The sequence below is a fragment of the Caretta caretta genome, chromosome 9 (assembly GCF_965140235.1).
Source record: "Caretta caretta isolate rCarCar2 chromosome 9, rCarCar1.hap1, whole genome shotgun sequence".
Lineage (NCBI taxonomy): Eukaryota > Metazoa > Chordata > Testudines > Cheloniidae > Caretta > Caretta caretta.
In genome coordinates this window covers 17,114,493-17,137,514 of record NC_134214.1, presented here as the reverse complement: position 1 = coordinate 17,137,514, position 23,022 = coordinate 17,114,493, and the positions used below count along the sequence as shown (strand labels likewise).

The 23,022-nt window shown below is 42.6% G+C and overlaps 1 protein-coding gene across 1 annotated transcript; it reads left to right on the top strand.

Annotated features, from left to right (window-relative positions):
* Window positions 1-2,269: 2,269 nt before the first annotated feature.
* SAMD7 (sterile alpha motif domain containing 7) lies at window positions 2,270-22,178 on the top strand. The gene is made up of 8 exons (XM_048865357.2): window positions 2,270-2,570; window positions 6,667-6,793; window positions 8,200-8,336; window positions 9,626-9,704; window positions 11,244-11,926; window positions 19,794-19,915; window positions 20,684-20,794; window positions 21,858-22,178. The coding sequence occupies exons 1-8, from the start codon at window positions 2,468-2,470 to the stop codon at window positions 22,128-22,130; spliced, it is 1,635 nt and encodes a 544-aa protein (XP_048721314.1). The 5' UTR covers window positions 2,270-2,467; the 3' UTR covers window positions 22,131-22,178.
* The last annotated feature ends 844 nt before the right edge of the window (window positions 22,179-23,022 follow it).

The window sequence follows — 23,022 nt, the reverse complement described above, 5'->3', positions numbered from 1 at the left end:
GGAAGGTGTTCAGGGCATTTATCTACTGCCACAGTGCTAGCAGGGAGGCATCGATCTTGGCGGCATCCTGCAAGATCTCCTGGATGGTGTCCTCAGGTGTCTGCCGGACACGGAAACCCATCAGCGTGCTGAGGTGCTGGTACACGTGCCCCTCTGCCAGGGAGATGACGGGCTTGCCCTGGGTCTGGAACCCCGTCGTCTGCACCGAGTCCCTTTTGCTGCCATCGATGTGGAGAGTTGCACACTTCTTTGCATTGAAGCGGAACCCCTTCCAGTCAGCAGCTCGACTGGTGGCATCTAGCATATATTGGAGGTTCTCTGGGTCGTCCGTGGTCAGGACCAGGTCATCCGCGTAAGCCAGGACACTCACCCTCTCACCGTGGAGGTTGAAGCCATCTGTGCCATTGGCGATCGCTCACAGCAACGGCTCCATGGCAAGGTTAAAGATGATGGGTCTGAGGGGACAGCCCTGTTTAACTCCACTCCGGATTGGGATCTCAGCGGTCTCCCCTTGACCGAGCGAATGGTGATGCTGCATCCCTCGTACACCTCTCGGATCACACGAAGGAAGTTCTCTGGCATCCCAAACTCCTGGAGGGTGGCAAAGAGGTGGTGGTGAGGCATGGACCCAAAGGCGTTAGCCAGATCAAGCCATGCTACTGTGCACTGCCTCCGTGCCCTTCTGGCCATTTTGATGGTGGTTTGGAGGACGAAGTTCTGTTCATAGCAGCCCTCACAGGACATGAAGCCTTTCTGGATGGAGCTGATGGCTCCCCCGCTCACCGACCACGCCGTGATCCTCGACACCAGGCAGCTGGCATAAAGCTTGTACATCGTGGAGCAGAGGGAGATGGGCCTCCAGTTACTGGGGTCATCCCGCTTGCCCTTCTTGTACACCAGTACAGTCAGAATTTAATTCTACAACCATTACTTACCCCACTGAAACTAATGGGAGGTTTGTCTGCATCAAAGCTGCAGGATTTGGTCCAGGGACACTTGTATTTTACCTTGTTTCCTTCCGCATGATTTGTTCAGCAAAGCTTTTAAGTTAATTGTGTTTTTGAACTCCTATCTATCCTCTAGTCTCTGTTCATTGCTGAAAGCAGGCTTTATGCTCCTTTAGAGGGAAAAAGTTAGCCTGAGCTATTGCTACTGACCATGAGACTGATGTCTCTGGATATCCAGACCTGTTATCTCTTGAGGAAAAAACAGCTAATATTTAGTATCTACCAATGTTTTGTTGATATTGCTTAGATGCAATCATCACATTCTTGAGTAACAGTTAAAATAGTCATTAAAATGGCTAAATAAATAGTAATAGTGGGTCCAAATCATAGGTATAGTTTGATTTCCATATCTGGAGGGCAGCTCCAGTCAGGCCAATGGGGCTGTGCATAGAGGCAAATTCCATGCCTGCCCGAGGCCTGCAGTTTGGGGAGGCAATATCCCCCCACATTTCCCCCCAAACTGTGCCCATGAGCCCAATCCTATTCCAGTAGTAGTTATAGCAAAACTCACAGTGAATTCATATGGGAGCCGGATCATGCCTAATATGAATAGTACAGCATGGACTTAACTTGCTAACTTTGGGCTCTATTCCCCAAGGGACGGTTGTGAAGAGCCTTGAGCTGAGAACTGCTGATTTAGAATGAAGTTAGTATAGTCTTGTGTTCAGAGATGAGAGCTCGGTCTGCCGAGTTTTGAGTCAGCACTCGTACAAACATTTTCTGTCTTGTTTGTCTCCTAACAATAAAGCAGAAAACATCTGATAGTTCTGAAGACCCAGACAGTAAAAAAAAAGCTTGTGGCAGCCCAGCAACAGGTAGGCACCTTAGAGTTATTTTTAAAGATAGCTTATTAAAAGTGTAGCCTAAATTTAGTTGTTTTTGTTTTGTTTTTTTACAAAGAACAGCAACTGTTGTGCTACTAGAGGCTTAGACTCTGGGACAGATTCTGATCTAATTAACACTGGTATAATTCTGGGGCACCTTCCTTCACTGAACCTGATGGGGATGGACTAGCTTTACCCCTGTCTCTGTGTGTGTTTCTTTGCTTTATTACCTATATAAATTTCATGGTGTTTTGGTTCACTTAAAAAAAAATCAAGGGGCTTTTGGAACACACAGGAAAATTAGTGTTGGTTTAAGTTGAATTTTTAAAAGTCTCAAAGATTTTTTTTTAACTTTGGAAGGAAATAGTAGCACTAGAATTCTGGCACCTTTGATATGGCTTCTAGTTGTGAAAAGATTCAGAAAGGCAAAATCCCACTTCAGATCCCACTTCTGTCATATGCCCTGTGGTACCTACAAGCACTGCATGCCGGCCTTGCAGGTCTATCTGTTTACCAGAAACACTGTATGTGGGACCTGATCTCTTTTAAACTGTTGAATATTTTATTATCTTCTTGGGCCCTTCTGACTTCATTCTTTACATTGGAAAAGGGAGGTCTGCTGCATCACCTCATAACATGACTCCCCGAGATCACATGAGAAAGATGTCTATACTTGGGGAACAAGGGACGTTGGACGAAAAGCACTTATACCGATTAGCAAGTGGCATGGCAGCAGGAGGTAAGCTAGAACTAGAACTTTCCAAGACCGTGTTTATAGTATTCACAATATGTATACAATATGTGAGGAATAATGTCCGACAGGTCTAATGTCCTGGAAAGATTCCCTCCAGATTCCTGACCAGGACTTGGGAAAAACTGAATAAATGACTTACAAAAAGTTCACACCACATTTTATATGGAGCCCAGTTTATGTTGGAGTGGGTCTTTGGGAGTTTAAAGTTTGATTCTGAGAGTTGCGCTAGCACCTGGGAGGGCACTGCTCCTGTAACTCCCATAGATCTAGGGCTCAATCCTGGAAGATGCTGGGTACTGAATGGAGCCCTGACCTTGCACCATTCAGTGGCAGCTTTGACACTGACTTCAATGACTGTAGGATTGTCTCTTACAGGAAGAAAAGGAGGACTTGTGGCACCTTAGAGACTAACCAATTTATTTGAGCATAAGCTTTCTCACGAAAGCTTATGCTCAAATAAATTGGTTAGTCTCTAAGGTGCCACAAGTCCTCCTTTTCTTTTTTGCGAATACAGACTAACACGGCTGTTACTCTGAAACCTCTCTTACAGGAGGCACTTATTACTTTGCAGGATCAAGTCTTTAGTCAACTATGAGCAAAACTGATCGTTATGTTCCCCAAGGCACAGTCTTTAATTTGATTCAAGAAACTCCCAGAACTCTGGGACATTATAACAGGGCATGCACAAGCTGTGTGATACAAACTTAGCAGCACACAATGTGCACCTATCTAACAACTTATGGTCATACAGGTTTTTTTTTTATAATAAATATGCTATTAAATAACGTTATGTTACTAAGATATTTTTGTTGGTTAATTTGCAGGGGGTAATAATTTTCCAGGGATATTAATCATATAATCTGAGGGGCAAATTTTCAAGGAATTGATGTCTCCTATAGGTACACATTGTACTACACTCTGGGAATGGTGCCCATTTTCAAAAGCTCTGTGGAAAAACAGGCTGCTTACTGGTGAGCCCTATAAATGAAAAGACCAAGTCCTGGATATGTACAGATGAGAGAATTTTCAAAGGAGGGTCTGTGACTGTGCCTTTGCAGCCCCATCCTGGCAGACCTAAGAGCAGCAGAAGTGTCACTAAGCTGGCCCTGTTCTCATCCTTGATTCTCTTTTGTTCCCAGAGTGCTGGTGGGGAGCTTGAAGCTTACATCTGTTGGAACATGCCCCAAATGATACTCTGTATATAGTGCATTTGAACCAAATCAAACATTAATGGTCCCACTTTATATTGGGGGTTCTGTTTATAAGGGGTTAACAAATCATTAATAGATGTACATATACAATGATGGGGTCTAAATTAGCTGTTACAACTCAAGAAAGAGATCTTGGAGTCATTGTTGATAGTTCTCTGAAATCATCCACTCAATGTGCAGTGGCAGTCAAAACATTGAACAGAATGTTGGGAATCATCAAGAAAAGGGTAGATAATACGACAGAAAATATCATATTGCCTCTATATAAATCCATGGTACGCCCACACCTTGAATACTGCGTGCAGATGTGGTCACCCCATCTCAAAAGAGATATACTGGAGTTAGAAAAGGTTCAGAAAAGGGCAACAAAAATTATTAGGGGTATAGAACGGCTTCCGTATGAGGCGAGATTAATAAGACTGGGACTTTTCAGCTTGGGAAAAGAGGCAACTAAGGGGGGATATGATAGAGGTCTATAAAATCATGAGTAGTATAGAGAAAGTAAATAAAGAAGTGTTATTTACTCCTTCTCATAATACAAGAACAAGGGGCCACCAAATGAAATTAACAGGTAGCAGGTTTAAAACAAACACAAGAAAGTATTTTTTCACGCAACACACTGTCAACCTCTGGAACTCCTTGCCAGCGGGTGTTGTGAAGGCCAGTGCTATAATGGGGTTCAAAAGGGAGCTAGACAGATTCATGGAAGATAGGTCCATCAATGGCTATTAGCCAGGATGGGCAGGAATGGTGTCCCTAGCCTCTGTTTGCCAGAAGCTGGGATTGGGTGACAGGGCATGGATCACCTGATGATAACCTGTCTGTTCATTCCCTTTGGGGCACCTGGCACTGGTCTCTGTCAGAAGACAGGATACTGGGCTTGCTGGACTTTTGGTCTGACCCAGGATGGTTGTTATTATGTTCTTATGTTATAAGCATGTCATAGACATGAGCAGTATATTATAGATGGTTATAAGCACATCGGTAGAAAGTGTGGAAGGTTTATAAGCCATGGTTATAAACAGCCTTTGGACTTGTTGGACTCTATAACAATTGATAACCATTTATTAAAACATCTATTAATAATTTACTAAACTTTTATAAACTATTACTCCAATGAAAGTGTGACCACTTTAATAGCACACTTCAATAGCTAGCACATTCTCAGGGTCTAAGGATGTTAAAGGTCCTTGGACCTGTGGAACTTTTAATTCATTCAAAATTTAAAAATAATTAAAAACAATCAAAACAAATAGTAAAATATATATTTCTCTTTTACCTCACTTCAGTGGAAGCCAAGGGTGCGCTGAAAATCAAGTACTTATGTCCTAATCCAAAACCCATTGAAACACACTGAAGCACAGAGAATCTTTCCATTGACTTCACTGAACTTTGGATCAGACTCTTATGAGATGCTCATATAAGGAATTCTGTATTTAGCTTTCGACACCCAAATCTGAAATAATTCCTGACTCATGCTCATTCCATTAGATTATGCTGTTTCATATCAGGACAGGATGGCATTTTTCTTAGATAATTAGAGTCTTCCATTTTTTCATAGAACTTCCCTATCACTAAAAATACAAATTTCCACAAACAGAGCACTTCCTATATGTCACTACTCCTTCACACTTTCATAGTGGTGAGGTATGCATCAATATGGACTGTATAAACTGTCACTGTGTTTACATGAGGCTCTGCACGTCTTGTTTATTTCTGGTGCAATTAAAGATTGTATAATATTAGGGCTGTCAGTTAATTGCAATTAACTCATGTGATTAACTCAAAAAATGAATTGCAATTAAAAAAATTAATCACGATTAATCGCCGTTTTAATCACACTGTTAAACAATAGAACACCCAGTGGAATTTATTAAATATTTGTAGATGTTTTTCTACATTTTTCCAATATATTGATTTTAATTACAACACAGAATACAAAGTGTACAGTGCTCACTTTATATTATCATTTTGATTGCAAATATTTGCACTGTAAAAATGACAAATAAAAGAAATAGTATTTTTCAATTCACCTCATACAAGTACTGTGGTATAATCTCTTTATCATGAAATTTGAACTTACAAATGTAGAATTATGTAAAAAAAACCTGCATTCAAAAATAAAACAATGTAAAACTTTAGAGCCTATAAGTCCAGATCAGTCCTACTTCTTGTTCAGCCAATTGCTAAGAGAAACAAGTTTGTTTACATTTGCGGAAAATAATGCTGCCTGCTTCTTGTTTACAAGTAGGATTGAGTGGACTAGCAGACTCTAAAGTTTTACAGTGTTTTATTTTTGAATGCAGGTTTTTTTGTACATAATTCTACATTTGTAAGTTCAACTTTCATGATTAAGAGATTACTCTACAGTACTTGTATTAGGTGAATTGAAAAATACTATTTCTTTTGGTTTTTACAGTGCAAATATTTGTAATAAAAATGATAATATAAAGTGAGCACTATACACTTTGTATTTTGTGTTGTAATTAAAATCAATATATTTGAAAAATGTAGAACACATCCAAAAATATTTAAATAAACGGTATTCTCTTATTGTTAACAGCGTGATTAATCGCATGATTAATCACAATTAATTTTTTAATTGTCCAATTGTGATTAATTTTTTTAATTACTCGCCAGTCCTATTATAATATGCTATATTGATCAATGAGATGCTCAGTGTAACTAAGGGGGGATATAAGGCTACATTTTTTTAAGTGGCAAGTACTTTGTGTCTTATTTTCCTTTTTAACAGGTAGAATATAAAGAAAGATTATATGCTAACTAATTATTATATTTCTGGTAAGGTTCATACTAGATATAGAATCACTTACTGAACTTACAATAGAATTTTATATGCTTTGTGTTAGAACTGCGACAGCGACAAGAAGTGCTAATGAGAAACCAGATGATGGCAGTAAACCCTCAGTTAATGGGAGCAGGCCAGCAGAGAATGCAGGCAATTCCTTCACAGTTTGAACCTCGCTTTGTAGACAGGTATTTCTCTCCACTTCTCCATTGCATTTAAAGAACAGCAGATCACCTTATATTTGTGAATATGTAGAGTTTTAAGATTTGAGATTATTTTTAACACTTTGGTCTCTAGTCTTTAAAATAGCCTTAATAACTAAGCTTATTAATAATAATGAATAATGAACTTAATAATGAAGCTGTGTGTATCTCCTTAGCTCGCCCCTATATATAAATTTAATATCCCTGTCTTTGGATACAGAATACTACATTGTTCCTGCTATGCTCCTATCCACCTTTGCACACAGCGCTAAGTTCCACACGGACAATTGCTGAGTCAGCTGTCTAATACCAGTTACTCTGCTCTGGAACATATTTATTAAGTCCCCTCAAATCCTAAGGTGAACATAGAACATTTTCTGACATAACTGATGTCCTATTCCATCAGTACCCAGAAAGACCAATATTGAAAAGACATGCAATTACTGACTCCTACTGCCAAGGACAGGAACGTTTAAGTTACTTCCCTAGGACATAATGCCCTTTCTGACCACTGCTGGTACAGACCAATCTGCCAGGAGAGATGTCCAAAGAGCCAATGGGCATCTAAACATTAAACAAACAATATAAACCAAACAGGGCATTAATTTCTTTGACAAATGTCTGCAGCCACTAGTACCTTAGGCTGTGATCTATTCTAAGGAGACTTGTGGTATGTCTACATTGAGATAAAAAAACACCCTGGCACCAAGTCTCAGAGCCCAGGTCAGCTGATTTGGGCTTGCAAAGCTCAGGCTGCAGGGCTCTAAAATTGCACTGTAGGTGTTCTGGCTCAGGCTGGAGTCTGGACTCACCTAAGCCCAAATATCTACATTGACATTTTATAGCTCCGCAGCCCAATCCCTGTGGGCCTAAGTCAGCTGACCCTGGCCAGCTGTGGCTATCCCACGGGTCTTTCATTGCAGTGTAGACATACCTTTTTGAGACTCTAAAGAGAGTTGTGGCTAGTCAGTACTTGCATGGGAGACCATGAAGAAATGCAGAGTGTTGCTATATGTGGCATGAATGATTCAGTAGATCTTTCCTCTGAGTCACTTAAGAATCTGTGCTCGAGGGCAGGGTTCGGACACGGTGTTATTGGTGGTGCTGTTTTTCAGCTGAAAGGTAAAATTGAATGTGACCATTTGGGCTTGTAAAATACTCCAAGGCCTTTTACATAAGAATTTAGGTGTTAATCTGAATTATTTTATTACTTCATTACTTTTTAGCAAAATTTTTTGAGCAAATTCTGCAAATAGCATCCCAGTTCTGCCTCAGTCAAATGTGCCAGTCCTGTTAAAGTCAAAGGGAGTTGTAAGTGAGTGTAGAACATGACACGTTAAGTTAGAGCATATACTTTACATATCTAACTGTAATTTTCTGTCTTTCCCTAGAGATTTGTTGCCTTCTACTGAAATGATGGCACCAGCTGACCCAAGACAGATCCATGTAGCTTCCCACCTTGGACCTTCGGTCCCACAGCATGCAAACATGCCAAACATACTGTCCAATCGGGTTTACCCTGGTCCAGGTAACAGCCAGTTGAATGATCCTGTGAAGTAATAAGGTACTACTGAAAAAGTGGATACTCCTAGCTTTTCATCAGGTTTGTCACTGATGGCAGTAAATAAGTTTTATTGTATTTACCTTTGTAAAATAGCCGTGAGAAAGGGAGCAGCCTGCCTAGCAGAAATCCCAATCTGCACAAATATGAGACTTCAGACATGCAAATTAGAATTTATTAGGTACACTGGGCTTTCAAGATCCCTGTCCATCCTATATGCTCCCTCCCCTTGCTTTTGCATTTTCCAAATAGTATGGTATTGTCCATCTCTCTCCATGTAAACAGAATGTTTTAGCCAGCAACATTTATCTGACTGGCAATGTTCTTTGTATTACACACATTTAACTCTCTGTAATAGGATGTTTTTTCGTCCTAGCTGTTTTAAGGAGCTGTTTCACTGATCACTTTATTTGATCCTGTTGCCGGGACACATGCTACCTGGATATAAATTTATTCCCATATAGGATGGCTACATATTTGTTTTAATAAAGTTTACATTTTGGAGCTCAGTCCTAAAGCAAGGGGTGGATACAGTAGCAAATTTCATGGCTGCGGAATTGTGCAACACATGTCATGCTGGGAATACGAAGTTAATAATGGATCATTTCTTGAGGTTCTTACTCAGGTCTGAGTGAAAGCTGAGCAAGGACCCCATATTTGGTCTAAGATGAATAAAAGGGCACTCAAAGCCACGAAGATTCAGAAACAGGAACTTTTAGTTTCAGCTTCTCTCCCTTCTCTGGGTCTCTGCCTTTGATTTACATTTGGGTCTGAAACGGGTCTCAGAGAGGAAATGCTATTAAAAAATTACATGTAAGACCATGGCAGCCAGGCTGTAAATAGACTTTTAAGGAGTATACTTACATTTCTTTCCCTTTTTTAAACTATCAGTTATTATGTACTCAGTTGGCCCTGCATGTACTTCAAAGACAGAAGTCATCTCATAAATGTCACTGCTCTGCCTTGCCTTAGAAGTATCAATGGCACGTGTTCCTGACTAAGGTCCTGATCCTACAAACACTTGTTACTGGGCTTAGTTATTACTACTGTTAATCCCGTTGAAAAGAGAAATGTTTGCAGCATCTGTCTTGAAGTTATACCAGTGACTCTGAAAAATATTCCACAGGGTACATTTTCAACAGGCCTTTTAACTGTTAACTTTTAACAATACTTTTAGGAGCATCCTACTTTAGGGCATGTGTGACGTGTGAGTGCAATTCTAAGCCTTTCTAACCATATATATTTATTTTTTCTAGGATATAGTTTTCTCCAGCCAGAATCCATTGAAGCTGTGGCCAGAAGGCAGGAGTTGGTTCAAAAACAAAATATTGCCAGGTACCTGAATATAAATTTGCACTGAGGTGAAGGCCTGGAGTGGAGAGAAAGGAGGCTGACTGGGATGCTTAAGCTGCAGATTTTGTAATACATAAATTTTGGTACCCCGTTAAAAGTAATTGCAGTACTTGTTCAAACCATCCAGATCTGTAAAAAATCCTCTATGTTTCAGGAAGCCAGGGACACAGAAAAACTTTCTGCTTGTCTCACTCATTCTGCTTTTAGCTTTAAATAGCAGATTTAAGAGAGGTTTCAGGCCAAAGCTGGAACATCCAGAACTTGGTTAAAGATTGGATATGGATCTAGACTTTGCAGCTTGGAACTCTGGATTCAAATACCATTGACCTTGGGAAAACTCAGAACCAGATCTGAACTTGGCAGCTTGGACCCATCACTCATAGTATTTTAAATTCTACAGCTGGAGTTCTGGGGAGGATTGGAAATCCCTACACCATGAACAGGATGACCAGATGTCCTGGTTTAGTGAAGCAGTTTTGGTGTCATAGATGATTATCTGGAAATCTGGTGATTTGTCCCAGTTTCAATGTAATCAGCTGGATTCCTTTTCCCATGTAGTGAACCCCTCACCCTAATCTTCAAAGAGGAACTTGAATCCAAACTAGGGTTACCATATTTCAAGTTCCCAAAAAGAGGACACTGCTGGAGAGGGGAGGGGAAACTGGGAGGGTTACAACTGGAGATGCTGGATGGAGTACCTGTAGTGGGAGTACTCACTAGAGGTGGGAGGGGAGCCAGTCACAGCTTCCTGCTTCTGCACTGGCCTGTCCCTAAAGGATCTAATGCCAGGAGAGGACTGGCATCGCAGAGTGGAGCTCTACCTCACCTTCAATATCTCCCTCCTTTCTCCGGCAAGCCACCCTATGCCAGATACAGTGAGGGGGAAGCTGGCACAGGAATCTGTTCCATTGGCTTTAGGTCAGTGGGTAGTTCCCTCCACAAAGGTAATTCTCAGAATGTCATTTACTGCCAGAATACAGCCCTTTGCACCATCTAAGCATTAGACAGAGACCAAGATGCATTGGAGAGTTGACACAAGATCTTTACTTTCTGATGTTAACTGGCTCCGGCAGTATAATCAAGGCCCCATGTACAATACGATTATATTGCTGCATCAATTGCCACATAAGTGCCCTTCTTCAAGGTGGTACATAATTTTCTGCTTGGAATCTAAGCTTTTTAAGTCTCTAGCCCTTGTGGTTGTGACTTGAGTGTAACTGATGCAGGGATGCCTGTGTTATCAACTTACAAATCATGCTTTTGTCGGAAAATATTTCATCCCTTATTGTGACAAGCATAATATTTTTCTGGGGGTTTTCTTTTGTGCATTTGACAGCACTTTGTCTATAGTCACTTTCTCTGTTTCCTCTGTTGTTCATATGGATCTTTCACACACAGCAACATGGGAAAGAAACATTTTTCAATTTGTGTATTATATCATTCTAGTTTAATCTGTCATTGAAAAAGAAATGACTAGAGAACTGATCAGTCCTCACTGCTAATGCTCTGTTTACCTCTTAGGATGGAAATGGAAATGAGTGCTATTTTTCAACAAAAAGAAATTGAGAAAGCTCATCGTAAAGGGCTACTAAGTTTGGAGGCACCTTTCCTTTATCATGGAATCCCAGCTAGCCCAGTTGCTTTCCGTGGCAGGAACAGACTTCCCGAAGGTCACCTTCCTAGCGACCTATATGTTCATCGAACCACCCTTGATGACCTTCATGGCAACACCATGCTCATGGCAACCAGCCCGTATCCTCCTATCAGCAGTCTGCAAAGGGAGAGAGGCCGCCGGCCAGGGAGAAGAGCTGGGAATCACAAAACTAGTGATTGCAATGCCAGTGGCGCCAAAAGCCAAGCTGAAGACAAAAATGCAGACTCTGCTTCCACCACTGCCGATGATGAGAAAGAGGACAAGAAAGAAACAGAGCTTGAGATGCTAAACAAACACGAGCAAAGCAAAACCCATGTTGAGCCATCTGCTACAGCTGTGAAAAGCTGTAAAGAGTATGAACACAGCCTGAGAAAAAGTTGTGCTACTCATGAAATTCCCACTGAAACAAATGGCTGCAGCAGTGCAAATGAGAAGGATCCCAGTAATGCTTGCACAGCCTTTGATGACAAGTACATGTATCCTCCTGCAATCCCATTCTCAGCACTGCCATATAGCTTCCCAGTACCCAGCAATCCATTACTGCCTCCAGGTTTGTCAAGTTGGCCTCTATTTTTTTTTTTATTGATTAGCTTTCTCATCATCCTCTCCTTATTTAAACCCCACTTACAATGATAGAGTCAGGGTTTCAAAATGTGGACTTCATTAATCAGGGCATGTGCTACAGCTAACATAACCTGATAAGTACACATCAGTGATGGCAAACATAGTTATTTCTCCCATTTATAGAGATCTTCACATGTTATTTGCTGGCATATGAAGGTTTCATTCTCTAAGGCAGTGATGTTCAATCTTGGAGAACCACATGGGAAGTAGATGGAGTTACAGAGGAGCAAAGTCACAAAGTAACCTCCTGATGCAAACATCACAATAGTGTGTCATGCCATTATGTTGTTGCAAAATGATCTCATCACATGCTGATGGGATGCTAACACATGTATCGTGTCAGGATAATGTTGTGGTTCTCTGCAACCCCATTTGATGCTTTCTATCCTCCCATCTCCTCCAGGCTCCCTTGTGGGATCCTGGCAGCAACTGCCCATTTGAGCAACACTCCTATGCGTGTGTTGGGCAGCACAGGGAGTCCTCACATCAGCTGCCCTCTGCTTGAGACCAATCCATGCCTCAGATTTGCTATGTACACACTACAGCTTACATCGGTAGAAATTATGTCACTCAGGGGTGTGAATAAGGTCTTATCTACACTACACAGTTTTGTTGACAAAAGTCAGCTTTTGTCAACAAAACAATGGAAGTTTACACACTGAAATGTTTCTCTCACCAATGTAACTCCACTGTTATGCCAACATAATAAAACCATCTCAACAAGTGGCATAGAGCTTTTTGCAACGTAGTTAGAGTGACACAGCGGCAGTGTAGACACCTCACTTGGTTATGTCACCCTAACTCACCTCCAGGAGGTGTTCCACAATGCCCATCATGACCACTCTGATCAGCAGTTCAAACTCTGCTACCTGAAGGTACACAGGTATGCAACCCTCCTCCGTTTAAAGGCCCGGGATTTTTTTAAATTCCTCTTCCTGTTTGCTCGGCATGAACAATTCACATAGCATCTTTCCAGCAGACCATTTTGGCTTTATGCAACAGACGTGCTTCCATGTGGAGTACACCAGAGCTGTTGGATCTGCTGAGTATATGGAGAGAGGAGGCTGTGCAGTTGCAGCTTCACACAAGCCATAGGAATTTCGATAGCTATGGACTGATTGCTGGTGGCATGCAGGAGAAGGGGCACGAAATGGACACACAGCAGTGTTGTGCTAAAATCAAGGAGCTGAGGCAGGTGTACCAGGAGGCCAACCATTGCTCTGGTGTGATGCCGAAGACATGCTGCTTCTATAAGGTGCTGCACGCCATCCTCAGTGGCGACCCCACCTTCACTGTCAACAGTCCCATGGATACTTCGAGGGGAATAGAGTCAGTGGCCAGCAGACTCAACTCCAATGAGGAAGTGGTGAATGAGGAGATGGAGATGGAGAACTATGTGGAGCACACGGTGGCGTTGTCTGGTGGTGTGGTGTGTCAGGACCTCTTTTCCACTCCAGAGGGGTCTAGCAGGTCCCAGCACTCCAGCTCTGGAATGAAGGATGCAGGAGATGGGAGCTCGGGAAAGTGCTCATTTTGCTTTCATGCTTCATAGTGAGAGGAGATTGAGCTCTTATGTACTTTGTTATATGGTAGAGGAGGGATAAGGGACAGAAATTAACACCAGAGCTTGTCCATCTACACAGTGGGGCCGTGGTGGAAAAGTTTGTTAATATACACGGGGATGTTTCTGGAATCCTCCATAGTGATCTTTAGGAATATTTCCTGTAGGTATTCTGCAATCCTCTGCCAAAGGTTCTTTGGGAGGGCTGCCTTGTTTCTCCCCACATTGCAGGAAACTTTCCCATGCCACCCGGCAATTATTTCTGCGAGGACCAATGCGGCACACAGACCAGCAGCATATGAAGCCAATCTGAAGCGACACGAATACAGGAGATACTCCCTGGCATCCTAGATTACCCTTAAGAGTGAGATATCAGGTTTGATTGCCCTTGCCTGTGGAAGAGTACCAAAATTCAGATTAGGTTCCTTACCACCTTATAATAATCCCCTTCACAAACCACCCTTTGTCCTTTCTTGCCCTTTCCGCCTTTCCCATCCCACCTCCCCGGGAACTCACCATAATTGGGACTTGCAGCAACCTGTGTGCTAGCCAAGGGGCTGTGAGAAAGAGGTGTGTGCGACTTTTTTGATTCAGAGGTGTGAGCGCACTCACAATACTGTCTTTCTTCACTGTTTCTTTGAGATCTGAAGATGTGCCCTTGAGAACACACTCCTCCACACCAGTAGAGTGCCTCCATCAGATAAGACAGCAACCCAGGAGGAGTAAGGAGGATATGTTTCGTGAAATACTGCAGTCAACAGATGCAGCACACAGCCAAATAAGAGCATTGAGGGAGACAGTGAAAGACTGAGGCTGAAGAATAGCCAGGAAAGGACACAGGGGCAGGATCAGATGATAAAGCTCATGGAGGACCAGATGGAGATGTTGAAGTCCCTCATTAGCCTGCACTCAAAGCTATCCCACTCAGTTCCCACTCCAGCCACTACAGAACTCTGATCCATGCCCTCCCTAAACTCCTGCACCGCATTCATCGTGTGTTCCTGGTCCCCCACAGTACCCCGTGCACTCCATGTCTGGGGACTGGTTTCCAATGAAAATGGGAATTTCACCCAGCTGTGAGAGCCGTAACCGTGAGATGTTCCTCATTTTTGTCCCCTGTTTGTCCAAAAGTTTGTGTTTTATTTCTATATTAAACTTGAGTCTTTGAAATACAATGAGTCTTTATTTGTGAAATACATATATCACTCAGTGCTTTAACATTGAAACACAGTGGCTATATGTAGGAATATTTGCTCCTTGCAATTAACGCTCAAGAAGCAAGCACTACAGGAGTAATTCATGGCAGCAAGTAAGCATTGCTTGGTCAAATGCATCACATACAGACACATTACTATGAATCATTGTTGATACATGGCTGTATTTTAAAGAATCCTTATTGAGGTCACAGGGACAAACCATCCCGATGTGTAGAAAGAATAGTAAATATGGCAGGCGACCAGCTTGGCTTAACAGTGAAATCCTTGCTGATCTTAAATACAAAGAAGAAGCTTACAAGAAGTGGAAGATTGGACAAATGACCAGGGATGAGTATAAAAATATTGCTTGGGCATGCAGGAGTGAAATCAGTAAGGCCAAATCACACCTGGAGTTGAAGCTAGCAAGAGATGTTAAGAGTAACAAGAAGGGTTTCTTCAGGTATGTTAGCAACAAGAAGAAAGTCAAGGAAAGTGTGGGCCCCTTACTGAATGAGGGAGGCAACCTAGTGACAGAGGATGTGGAAAAAGCTAATGTACTCAATGCTTTTTTTGTCTCTGTCTTCACGAACAAGGTCAGCTCCCAGACTACTGCACTGGGCAGCACAGCATGGGGAGGAGGTGACCAGCCCTCTGTGGAGAAAGAAGTGGTTTGGGACTATTTAGAAAAGCTGGACGTGCACAAGTCCATGGGGCTGGATGCGTTGCATCCGAGAGTGCTAAAGGAGTTGGCGGCTGTGATTGCAGAGCCATTGGCCATTATCTTTGAAAACTCATGGCAATCGGGGGAAGTCCCGGACGACTGGAAAAAGGCTAATGTAGTGCCCATCTTTAAAAAAGGGAAGAAGGAGGATCCCGGGAACTACAGGCCAGTCAGCCTCACCTCAGTCCCTGGAAAAATCATGGAGCAGGTCCTCAAGGAATCAATTCTAAAGCACTTAGAGGAGAGGAAAGTGATCTGGAACAGTCAGCATGGATTCACCAAGGGCAAGTCACGCCTGACTAATCTAATTGCCTTCTATGATGAGATAACTGGTTCTGTGGATGAAGGGAAAGCAGTGGACGTGTTGTTCCTTGACTTTAGCAAAGCTTTTGACACTGTCTCCCACAGTATTCTTGCCAGCAAGTTAAAGAAGTATGGGCTGGATGAATGGACTATAAGGTGGATAGAAAGTTGGCTAGATTGTCGGGCTCAACGGGTAGTGATCAATGGCTACATGTCTAGTTGGCAGCCGGTATCAAGAGGAGTGCCCCAAGGGTCGGTCCTGGGGCCGGTTTTGTTCAATATCTTCATAAATGATCTGGAGAATGGTGTGCATTGCACCGTCAGTAAGTTTGCAGATGACACTAAACTGGGAAGAGAGGTAGATACGCTGGAGGGTAGGGATAGGTTACAGAGGGACCTAGACAAATTGGAGGATTGGGCCAAAAGAAATCTGATGAGGTTCAGCAAGGACAAGTGCAGAGTCCTGCACTTAGGACGGAAGAATCCAATGCACCGCTACAGACTAGGGACCGAATGGCTCGGTAGCAGTTCTGCAGAAAAGGACCTAGGGGTTACAGTGGATGAGAAGCTGGATATGAGTCAACAGTGTGCCCTTGTTGCCAAGAAGGCCAATGGCATTTTGGGGTGTATAAGTAGGGGCATTGCCAGCAGATCGAGGGACGTGATCGTTCCCCTCTATTCGACACTGGTGAGGCCTCATCTGGAGTACTGTGTCCAGTTTTGGGCCCCACACTACAAGAAGGATGTGGAAAATTTGGAAAGAGTCCAGTGGAGGGCAACAAAAATGATTAGGGGACTGGAACACATGAGTTATGAGGAGAGGCTGAGGGAACTGGGGATGTTTAGTCTACGGAAGAGAAGAATGAGGGGGGATTTGATAGCTACTTTCAACTATCTGAAAGGGAGTTCCAAAGAAGATGGCTCTAGACTGTTCTCAGTGGTAGCAGATTACAGAACAAGGAGTAATGGTCTCAAGTTGCAGTGGGGGAGATTTATGTTGGATATTAGGAAAAACTTTTTCACTAGGAGGGTGGTGAAACACTGGAATGCGTTACCTAGGGAGGTGGTGGAATCTCCTTCCTTAGAAGTTTTTAAGGTCCGGCTTGACAAAGCCCTGTCTGGGATGATTTAATTGGGGATCGGTCCTGCTTTGAGCAGGGAGTTGGACTAGATGACCTCCTGAGGTCCCTTCCAACCCTGATATTCTATGATTCTATGATTGTCAAACTGCTCCTTCAAAGCCTCCACAATTTGAATTGCCTCCTGCTGTGTCCCTCTAATTGCCCTTGTATCTGGCTGCTCAAAATCAGCTCTGCCAATCAGCCTCAGCAGCCCATCCCTTGGGAAACTTTTCCCCTTTTGATTCACAAATATTATGGAGAGTACAGCAGGCCGCAATGACCATTGGAATATTTTCCTCATTGAGGTCTAACCGGCCAAAAAGACAGCCCCAGTGACCTTTTAATCGACCAAAGGCACATTCAATGGTCATTCAGCACCTGCTGAGCCTGTTGTTACAGTGCTCCTTGCTGCTGTGTATTCCCAGTGTAAAGCTTCATGAGCCATAGGAGCAAGGGGTATGCAGGGTCTCCAAGGATCACTATGATCATTTGCATATCCCCCATTGGAATCTTCTGGTTTGGAAAGAAAATCCCAGTGTGCTGCTTTCTACACAGTCCAATGTTCTGAAAGATGCGTGCATCACCTGACCACCCCTCACTGACATCAGTGAAAGGCCCTGGTGATCCACCAGTGCCTGCAAGAGAATTAGCACTTTTGGTTGATGTACTCTGTCGCAAGATGTTCGGGGGCCAAAATTGGGATATACATTCCATCTATTGCCCTGCAGCAGTTAGGGAATCCCATTGCCTCAAAGCCATCAATTATTTCCTAGACGACAGACCAGTAGCAGTCTGGAGTTGCCAGCTTCCACACACTGATTGCCACTCGCTCTTGCACAGTGAGGGCAGCTCTCACTCTGGTATCCTTGCACTTCAGTACTGGCGCAAGCTCCATACACAGTTCCAGGAAGGTGGCTTTGTGCATCTAAAAGTTCTGTAGCCCCTGCTCGTCATCCCATACATGCATCACGATGCGATTCCCCACTCAGCGCTTGTTTCCCGAGCCCAATAACGATGGTCCACCATGGCAACCTGGTCCGTGAATGCCAGCAGCAATGTTGAATTGTTTCCATGGCAGACAGAAAGGCAGGCATCGCCGATTCACTGTCTGTTTTGCAGCTCATGAAATACTGCAGGACCAACCGTATTGTGTTCATAATGCTCATCACCAGAATGGTCAGCAGCTCAAGATCCATGTTGTCAGGCAGAGATGGCGGGCACACATTTTACAAGGGCTGCTGAAAAAAGGCACAAAACGAAGTAGGAAGCCCATGGAATGGTGGGATGGAAAGTACTGCATCACAGGATTACGAGCAAGTCCCCATGATGCACCGCAATCCGTTCCCAGAGCTCCCAGCAGCAGAGGGCGACAGAGATTGGCGAGTTTCACTGTGGGATAGCTACCCTTGATGCAATGCTCTCTCTATTGATGCAAGAGCAACGACTGTGGATGTGCTCAGCTGACACAAGGACCATTGTGTAGACGTCCTCCAATGATGTTATTAAAGAGACTTATGATTGTTGACAAAACTTAAGTCGACTTAACTCTGTAGTGTACACCACCTAAGCGCTGGCATGGACAGCGCTATGTTGGCGGGAGAGCTTCACAGGATCACTGTTCTAAAGTTTTGCAGCCATTGCTAAGTGCTCTAACAGCAATGGGTCCAATCCTAATAAAACTTCCATTCACTTAAATGGCAGCCAGTTCAGGTCTTTATACTAAAACATCCAGAAATGCCAGTTTGTATTGCTGGAAAATGAATTAATTAGCTTGCAGACTTGCCTTACATGTTTGTTTCCTGTCTGCAAAATTAATGCAATGCCAAACAAAACAATACAAAAATTGTTGAAGTCTCTGAACTAGCCTCTCTCTTCTGCCCATACCCTTTCTGCATGCCTTTATAGCAGATACTAGTTGTGATGGGCTGAATTTTGGTGTGTAAATAATCTGTGTATAACAGCGGTTCTCAAACTTTGGGTCGGGACCCCAAAGTGGGTCATGACCCTGTTTTAATGGGGTTGCCAGAGCTGGTTTAGACTTGCTGGGACCCAGGCCAAAGCCAAAGCCTGAGGGCTTCAGCCCTGGGTGGCAGGGCTCAGGTTACAGGTTCCCTGCCTGGGGTTGAAGCCCTTGGGCTTCGGCCTTGGCCCCCCGGCCTGGGCAGAGGGGCTTTGGCCCCCTCCATCCGGGGTGCTGTGGCTTGGGCAGGCTCAGGCTTTGGTCCCCACTCCGGGGGTCCTGTAGCAATTTTTGTCAGAAGGGGGTTGCGGCGGAATAAAGTTTGAGAATCCCTGGTGTATAACATGCATTCTGACTTTGTTATATTTTTTTATGAAGTGCTATTTTGTCATTTTACAGATGTCCCTAGTACAGTGCTTTACCTAGAGACTGATGTGCCTTCAAACAGTATAGAAGATGTTGCCTTTTAGTATTTACCTGGAGACTGACACACATCATGCAGTTCATGCTTCATCAGTACTATGATATGAATGAGTGTGACACAGAGCACTCTTATCGGCTTGTCTGTTTGTTCACTTGAAATATTAGTCAGTCAAGTTAAAATAGTGGTAAGGTATAACAAACTGAAAGCATCAGATAATGTAGTCTTTAGAGAAAATGCTGCGGTGTGGTAGGCATGTACAGTACCATCAGCAGAGAAAATAAAAGTAATTGAATAAAAGAAAAAACAAAACTCTTCAGAATTAGAAAGTGATGAGTGATTATTTAGTATGTTGCTTAGGACTATGCTATACATACATGACCACATAGTATTGTTAGTATATGAAGTAGGTCCTGTAGATGTGTATAAACTCTTACTTTTAATAAGGTTTTCCTATTGTTATGCCTGTTGAGGTCATACAAACACAACATTTTTGTTTCCTTCTCAAAGGAGCGCATGGCCTGATTCTGAGTGGAGAAGATATTTCTTCCATTGAAGATATTCGCAAATGGACTGTTGATGATGTATACAATTTTATTATTAGCCTTCCAGGTTGTTCAGACTATGCACAGGTGACCATAAGTATTAATCATACTTACATTTTTAGATGTTTAAAGATACATGCCCTGGATTTAAAGTTCTGCTAACATTATTTTATCTACTGAAATTAAATTATTATTACTATTTATTATTTGCATTAGAGTAGTATCATGAGGCCCCTTTGTGCTAGCTAGGCAATGTACAACCGTGCAGTAAAAGACAGCATACAATGTAGGTTAATGCTTGTTTGTGGTTGTATGCTGCAATACAGAGTGTTCTATCATGGCGTAATCTGAAAATGTTAATAGGAAAGAAACTGTATAAGGAAGTGTTTTAATCGCCCACACTCTGCCAGTAGAGCACTTGTGCAACTTTCACACACGCAGAAGCAATTGCATGTTGTTGTGATGTTAAGCAATGTTTTAAGCAATAGTGAAATTACTTCATTCAATTTCATGAAAAATCATAAGCAGTGTAAACAGGAGGCTGAAAATCTGCATATTCATGGATAAAGAATGAATGACTCAGATGTGAGCCTCCCTTTCATTGATCACTTTTGTTAAAATAATAAAACTAAATAATGTTGCAACATTAAACAGCTGGAACTCTCTGAGAGCAACTGGATGTGCTGCAGGCACAGATGATGACAGCCACATCCATCTGCTCTCAGATTAAAATAAAGCTGAATTACTTCCATGTTACTGTTTCCTGCCTTTATTGTCTGGGTATTAGGATTAAAATAGAAGACATAAAATAGTCTGTTTTAACAAGCCATTGTGTGCATTTTATTGTTTGACAAGATATTTAAAGATCATGCTATTGATGGAGAAACCCTGCCACTACTCACAGAAGAACACCTGTTGGACACAATGGGATTAAAACTTGGACCAGCACTAAAAATTCGATCTCAGGTACTGAAATGCTAAATGGAGAGAGAATGAAAGATTTGTGTTTCATGGGAAAGTGACAAAATTTTGTTGATTTTCTTTGAAGTTTCACCCATAAAATATCTGAAATAGTATTGTGACAGGGTGCACTATCTAGTCCCAGTGGATAGCACATTAACTCCAATTCAGCTTCCCTTTGCTTTTCAATAGTGCCCCGGGGAAGAACTATGAACAGCTGCTTGAGAGACAGTGATGGAAGGGAATGCCTTTGGGAAGGTTGGGATCCATAGCCAGGGTCATAAGATTGGGTTGAAATTAGAAATGAGGAAGACTTGTCTGGTCAATTAGTCCATCTCCCCTATTTCCCTCCCTCCCCTGAGCAATGGAGGATTGTTCTGTCCTGTAAATTCTCCAGTACTTTGACTTTTCCTTTAAAATAACGCAAGTGATGAAGCTTCCATCACTTTCCTTGGGACAGTATTCCACAGTGTTACAGGTCTCACTGACAAGAACGTTTTCCTGCCCATCAGTTACAAATGTCCTGTTCTTAATTTCATCCACTGACTTCAAATTTGTTCTCATTTCTATTTGTCTCATCTATCTTTCTCCTAACCCATGTTCCTTTCCTTCTTCTTAACCCTTGTATATCTCTCATTCTCTTCTTATTAAACCTGTTTCTCTCTTCTCTTAATCATTTGTCTTATGTACCACCAATAGCCTGCATTATGCAGGCTAAAGCGCACCACCTACTGGGAAAGAAGGAATTTGTTGTCTAGATTCAACAGGGTGCTTGCTCCCCTTCCTCCACAGATTTTGCTGAGCACAGCCAAACCAATTCTGCAGAAGTTGGTAGTAGCTGAAACTGAGAGGCAGGGGCAGTGGAGGCCATTTCTGAACTTTTGCTAAACATCCTTAGATCTGGCCCTATGAGATGGCTGGAGGCCATACAACCTGAAGGCTCTGAGGCCATGTCCCCATCAGCCCTGTGAATAATCTGGACCCTACATTCAAATGTAAGGTTAAGATGAGCAATTAGTTAAATTGACATTATTTGAAGTAATTACTGTAATTGCTTATGTCTTTAAAGGTGAGTCGGCGGCTGGGCAATGTGTTCTACATGATGAATCTTCCTCTGCCCATGCCTCTTCCTTCTGCTACAAGCAAACCATCAGATCAGCCCACCAACATGGCCTCCCCTATGCACTGCAATAGCAGTGGTGATACACTGGGCAGTCCCTGCTCCCAGGACCCAGAAACTTCAAAAATAGTGGAGCAGACTGTTTCGGAAAACAGGGAAAATCCATGTGACACAGCTGGAGCCCAGGCTGACTTTCAGATGATCAATTTTCAGAAGAGCTGAGCTGGGTCCAACCTGCATAATGTTTTCAGTAATACAGTAGAACCCCTATGTTACAAATGGTTTCAAGGGACATCTGAAACCTTCATAAAACCAGGGATAGTGAAATAACCTCCAAATGCAGCAGGACTTAGTAAGGTATTTTTAAAAGCATTTTTTAAAAAGTGCAAATACACAGCAGTGCAATTAATTTCAAGTGCAATTCATACAAGTGAATATTAATGCAATTAAAGCCTAAATTTAAATCAAAACTCCAAAATTATCATTCGGAACTGTTAGGATTCAAAGAATACTGTCTTAGGGCTTGATCCCGCAGGCTGCTGAGTGCTGAGGAACAAGGTGTGAGAGGGAAAGGGATAGCACTGAACAATTGGCTTTTGCTCAGCATCTCTGTTGAGAGCCCAATTCTGTTTCCACAGAAGTCAATGGCAAAATTCATATGGAATTTAATGGGAGTATATGGGAACAATTTCAAACTATAGAGAACTTTGCCTAGTGCTCTGCAATTTGAGGAAATTTCAATGCCCTCCCTGAACTGAGCATTTTTGTGTAGTGGAGAAGTGGATGCAGGGTGTGGGTAGGGCAAACTGGTTAAATTCTGGACATTAAAATGATGCATACAACTGTCATATTCATTATTCTGGGATACTCCTGCTGCTGCCCTTGAGTTGTGTTTTGCCTGATTGCACATATGAGCTGAGTTTAGGAGAAAGTGAGAGCAGAGTCTGTCATGAAGATGAGCCAAGAAAGAAATGTTTCCTAGTTCTTGCATTGCCTGGCTCAATGCCTCACAGTCACAACCAATGATGGGCTCAGAATTCCTGCTGGCCTATTGACCTGCAGCAGCACCCATTCCCCAAGTCTTAATTTACCTTATTAGACCACTTATTAAAAA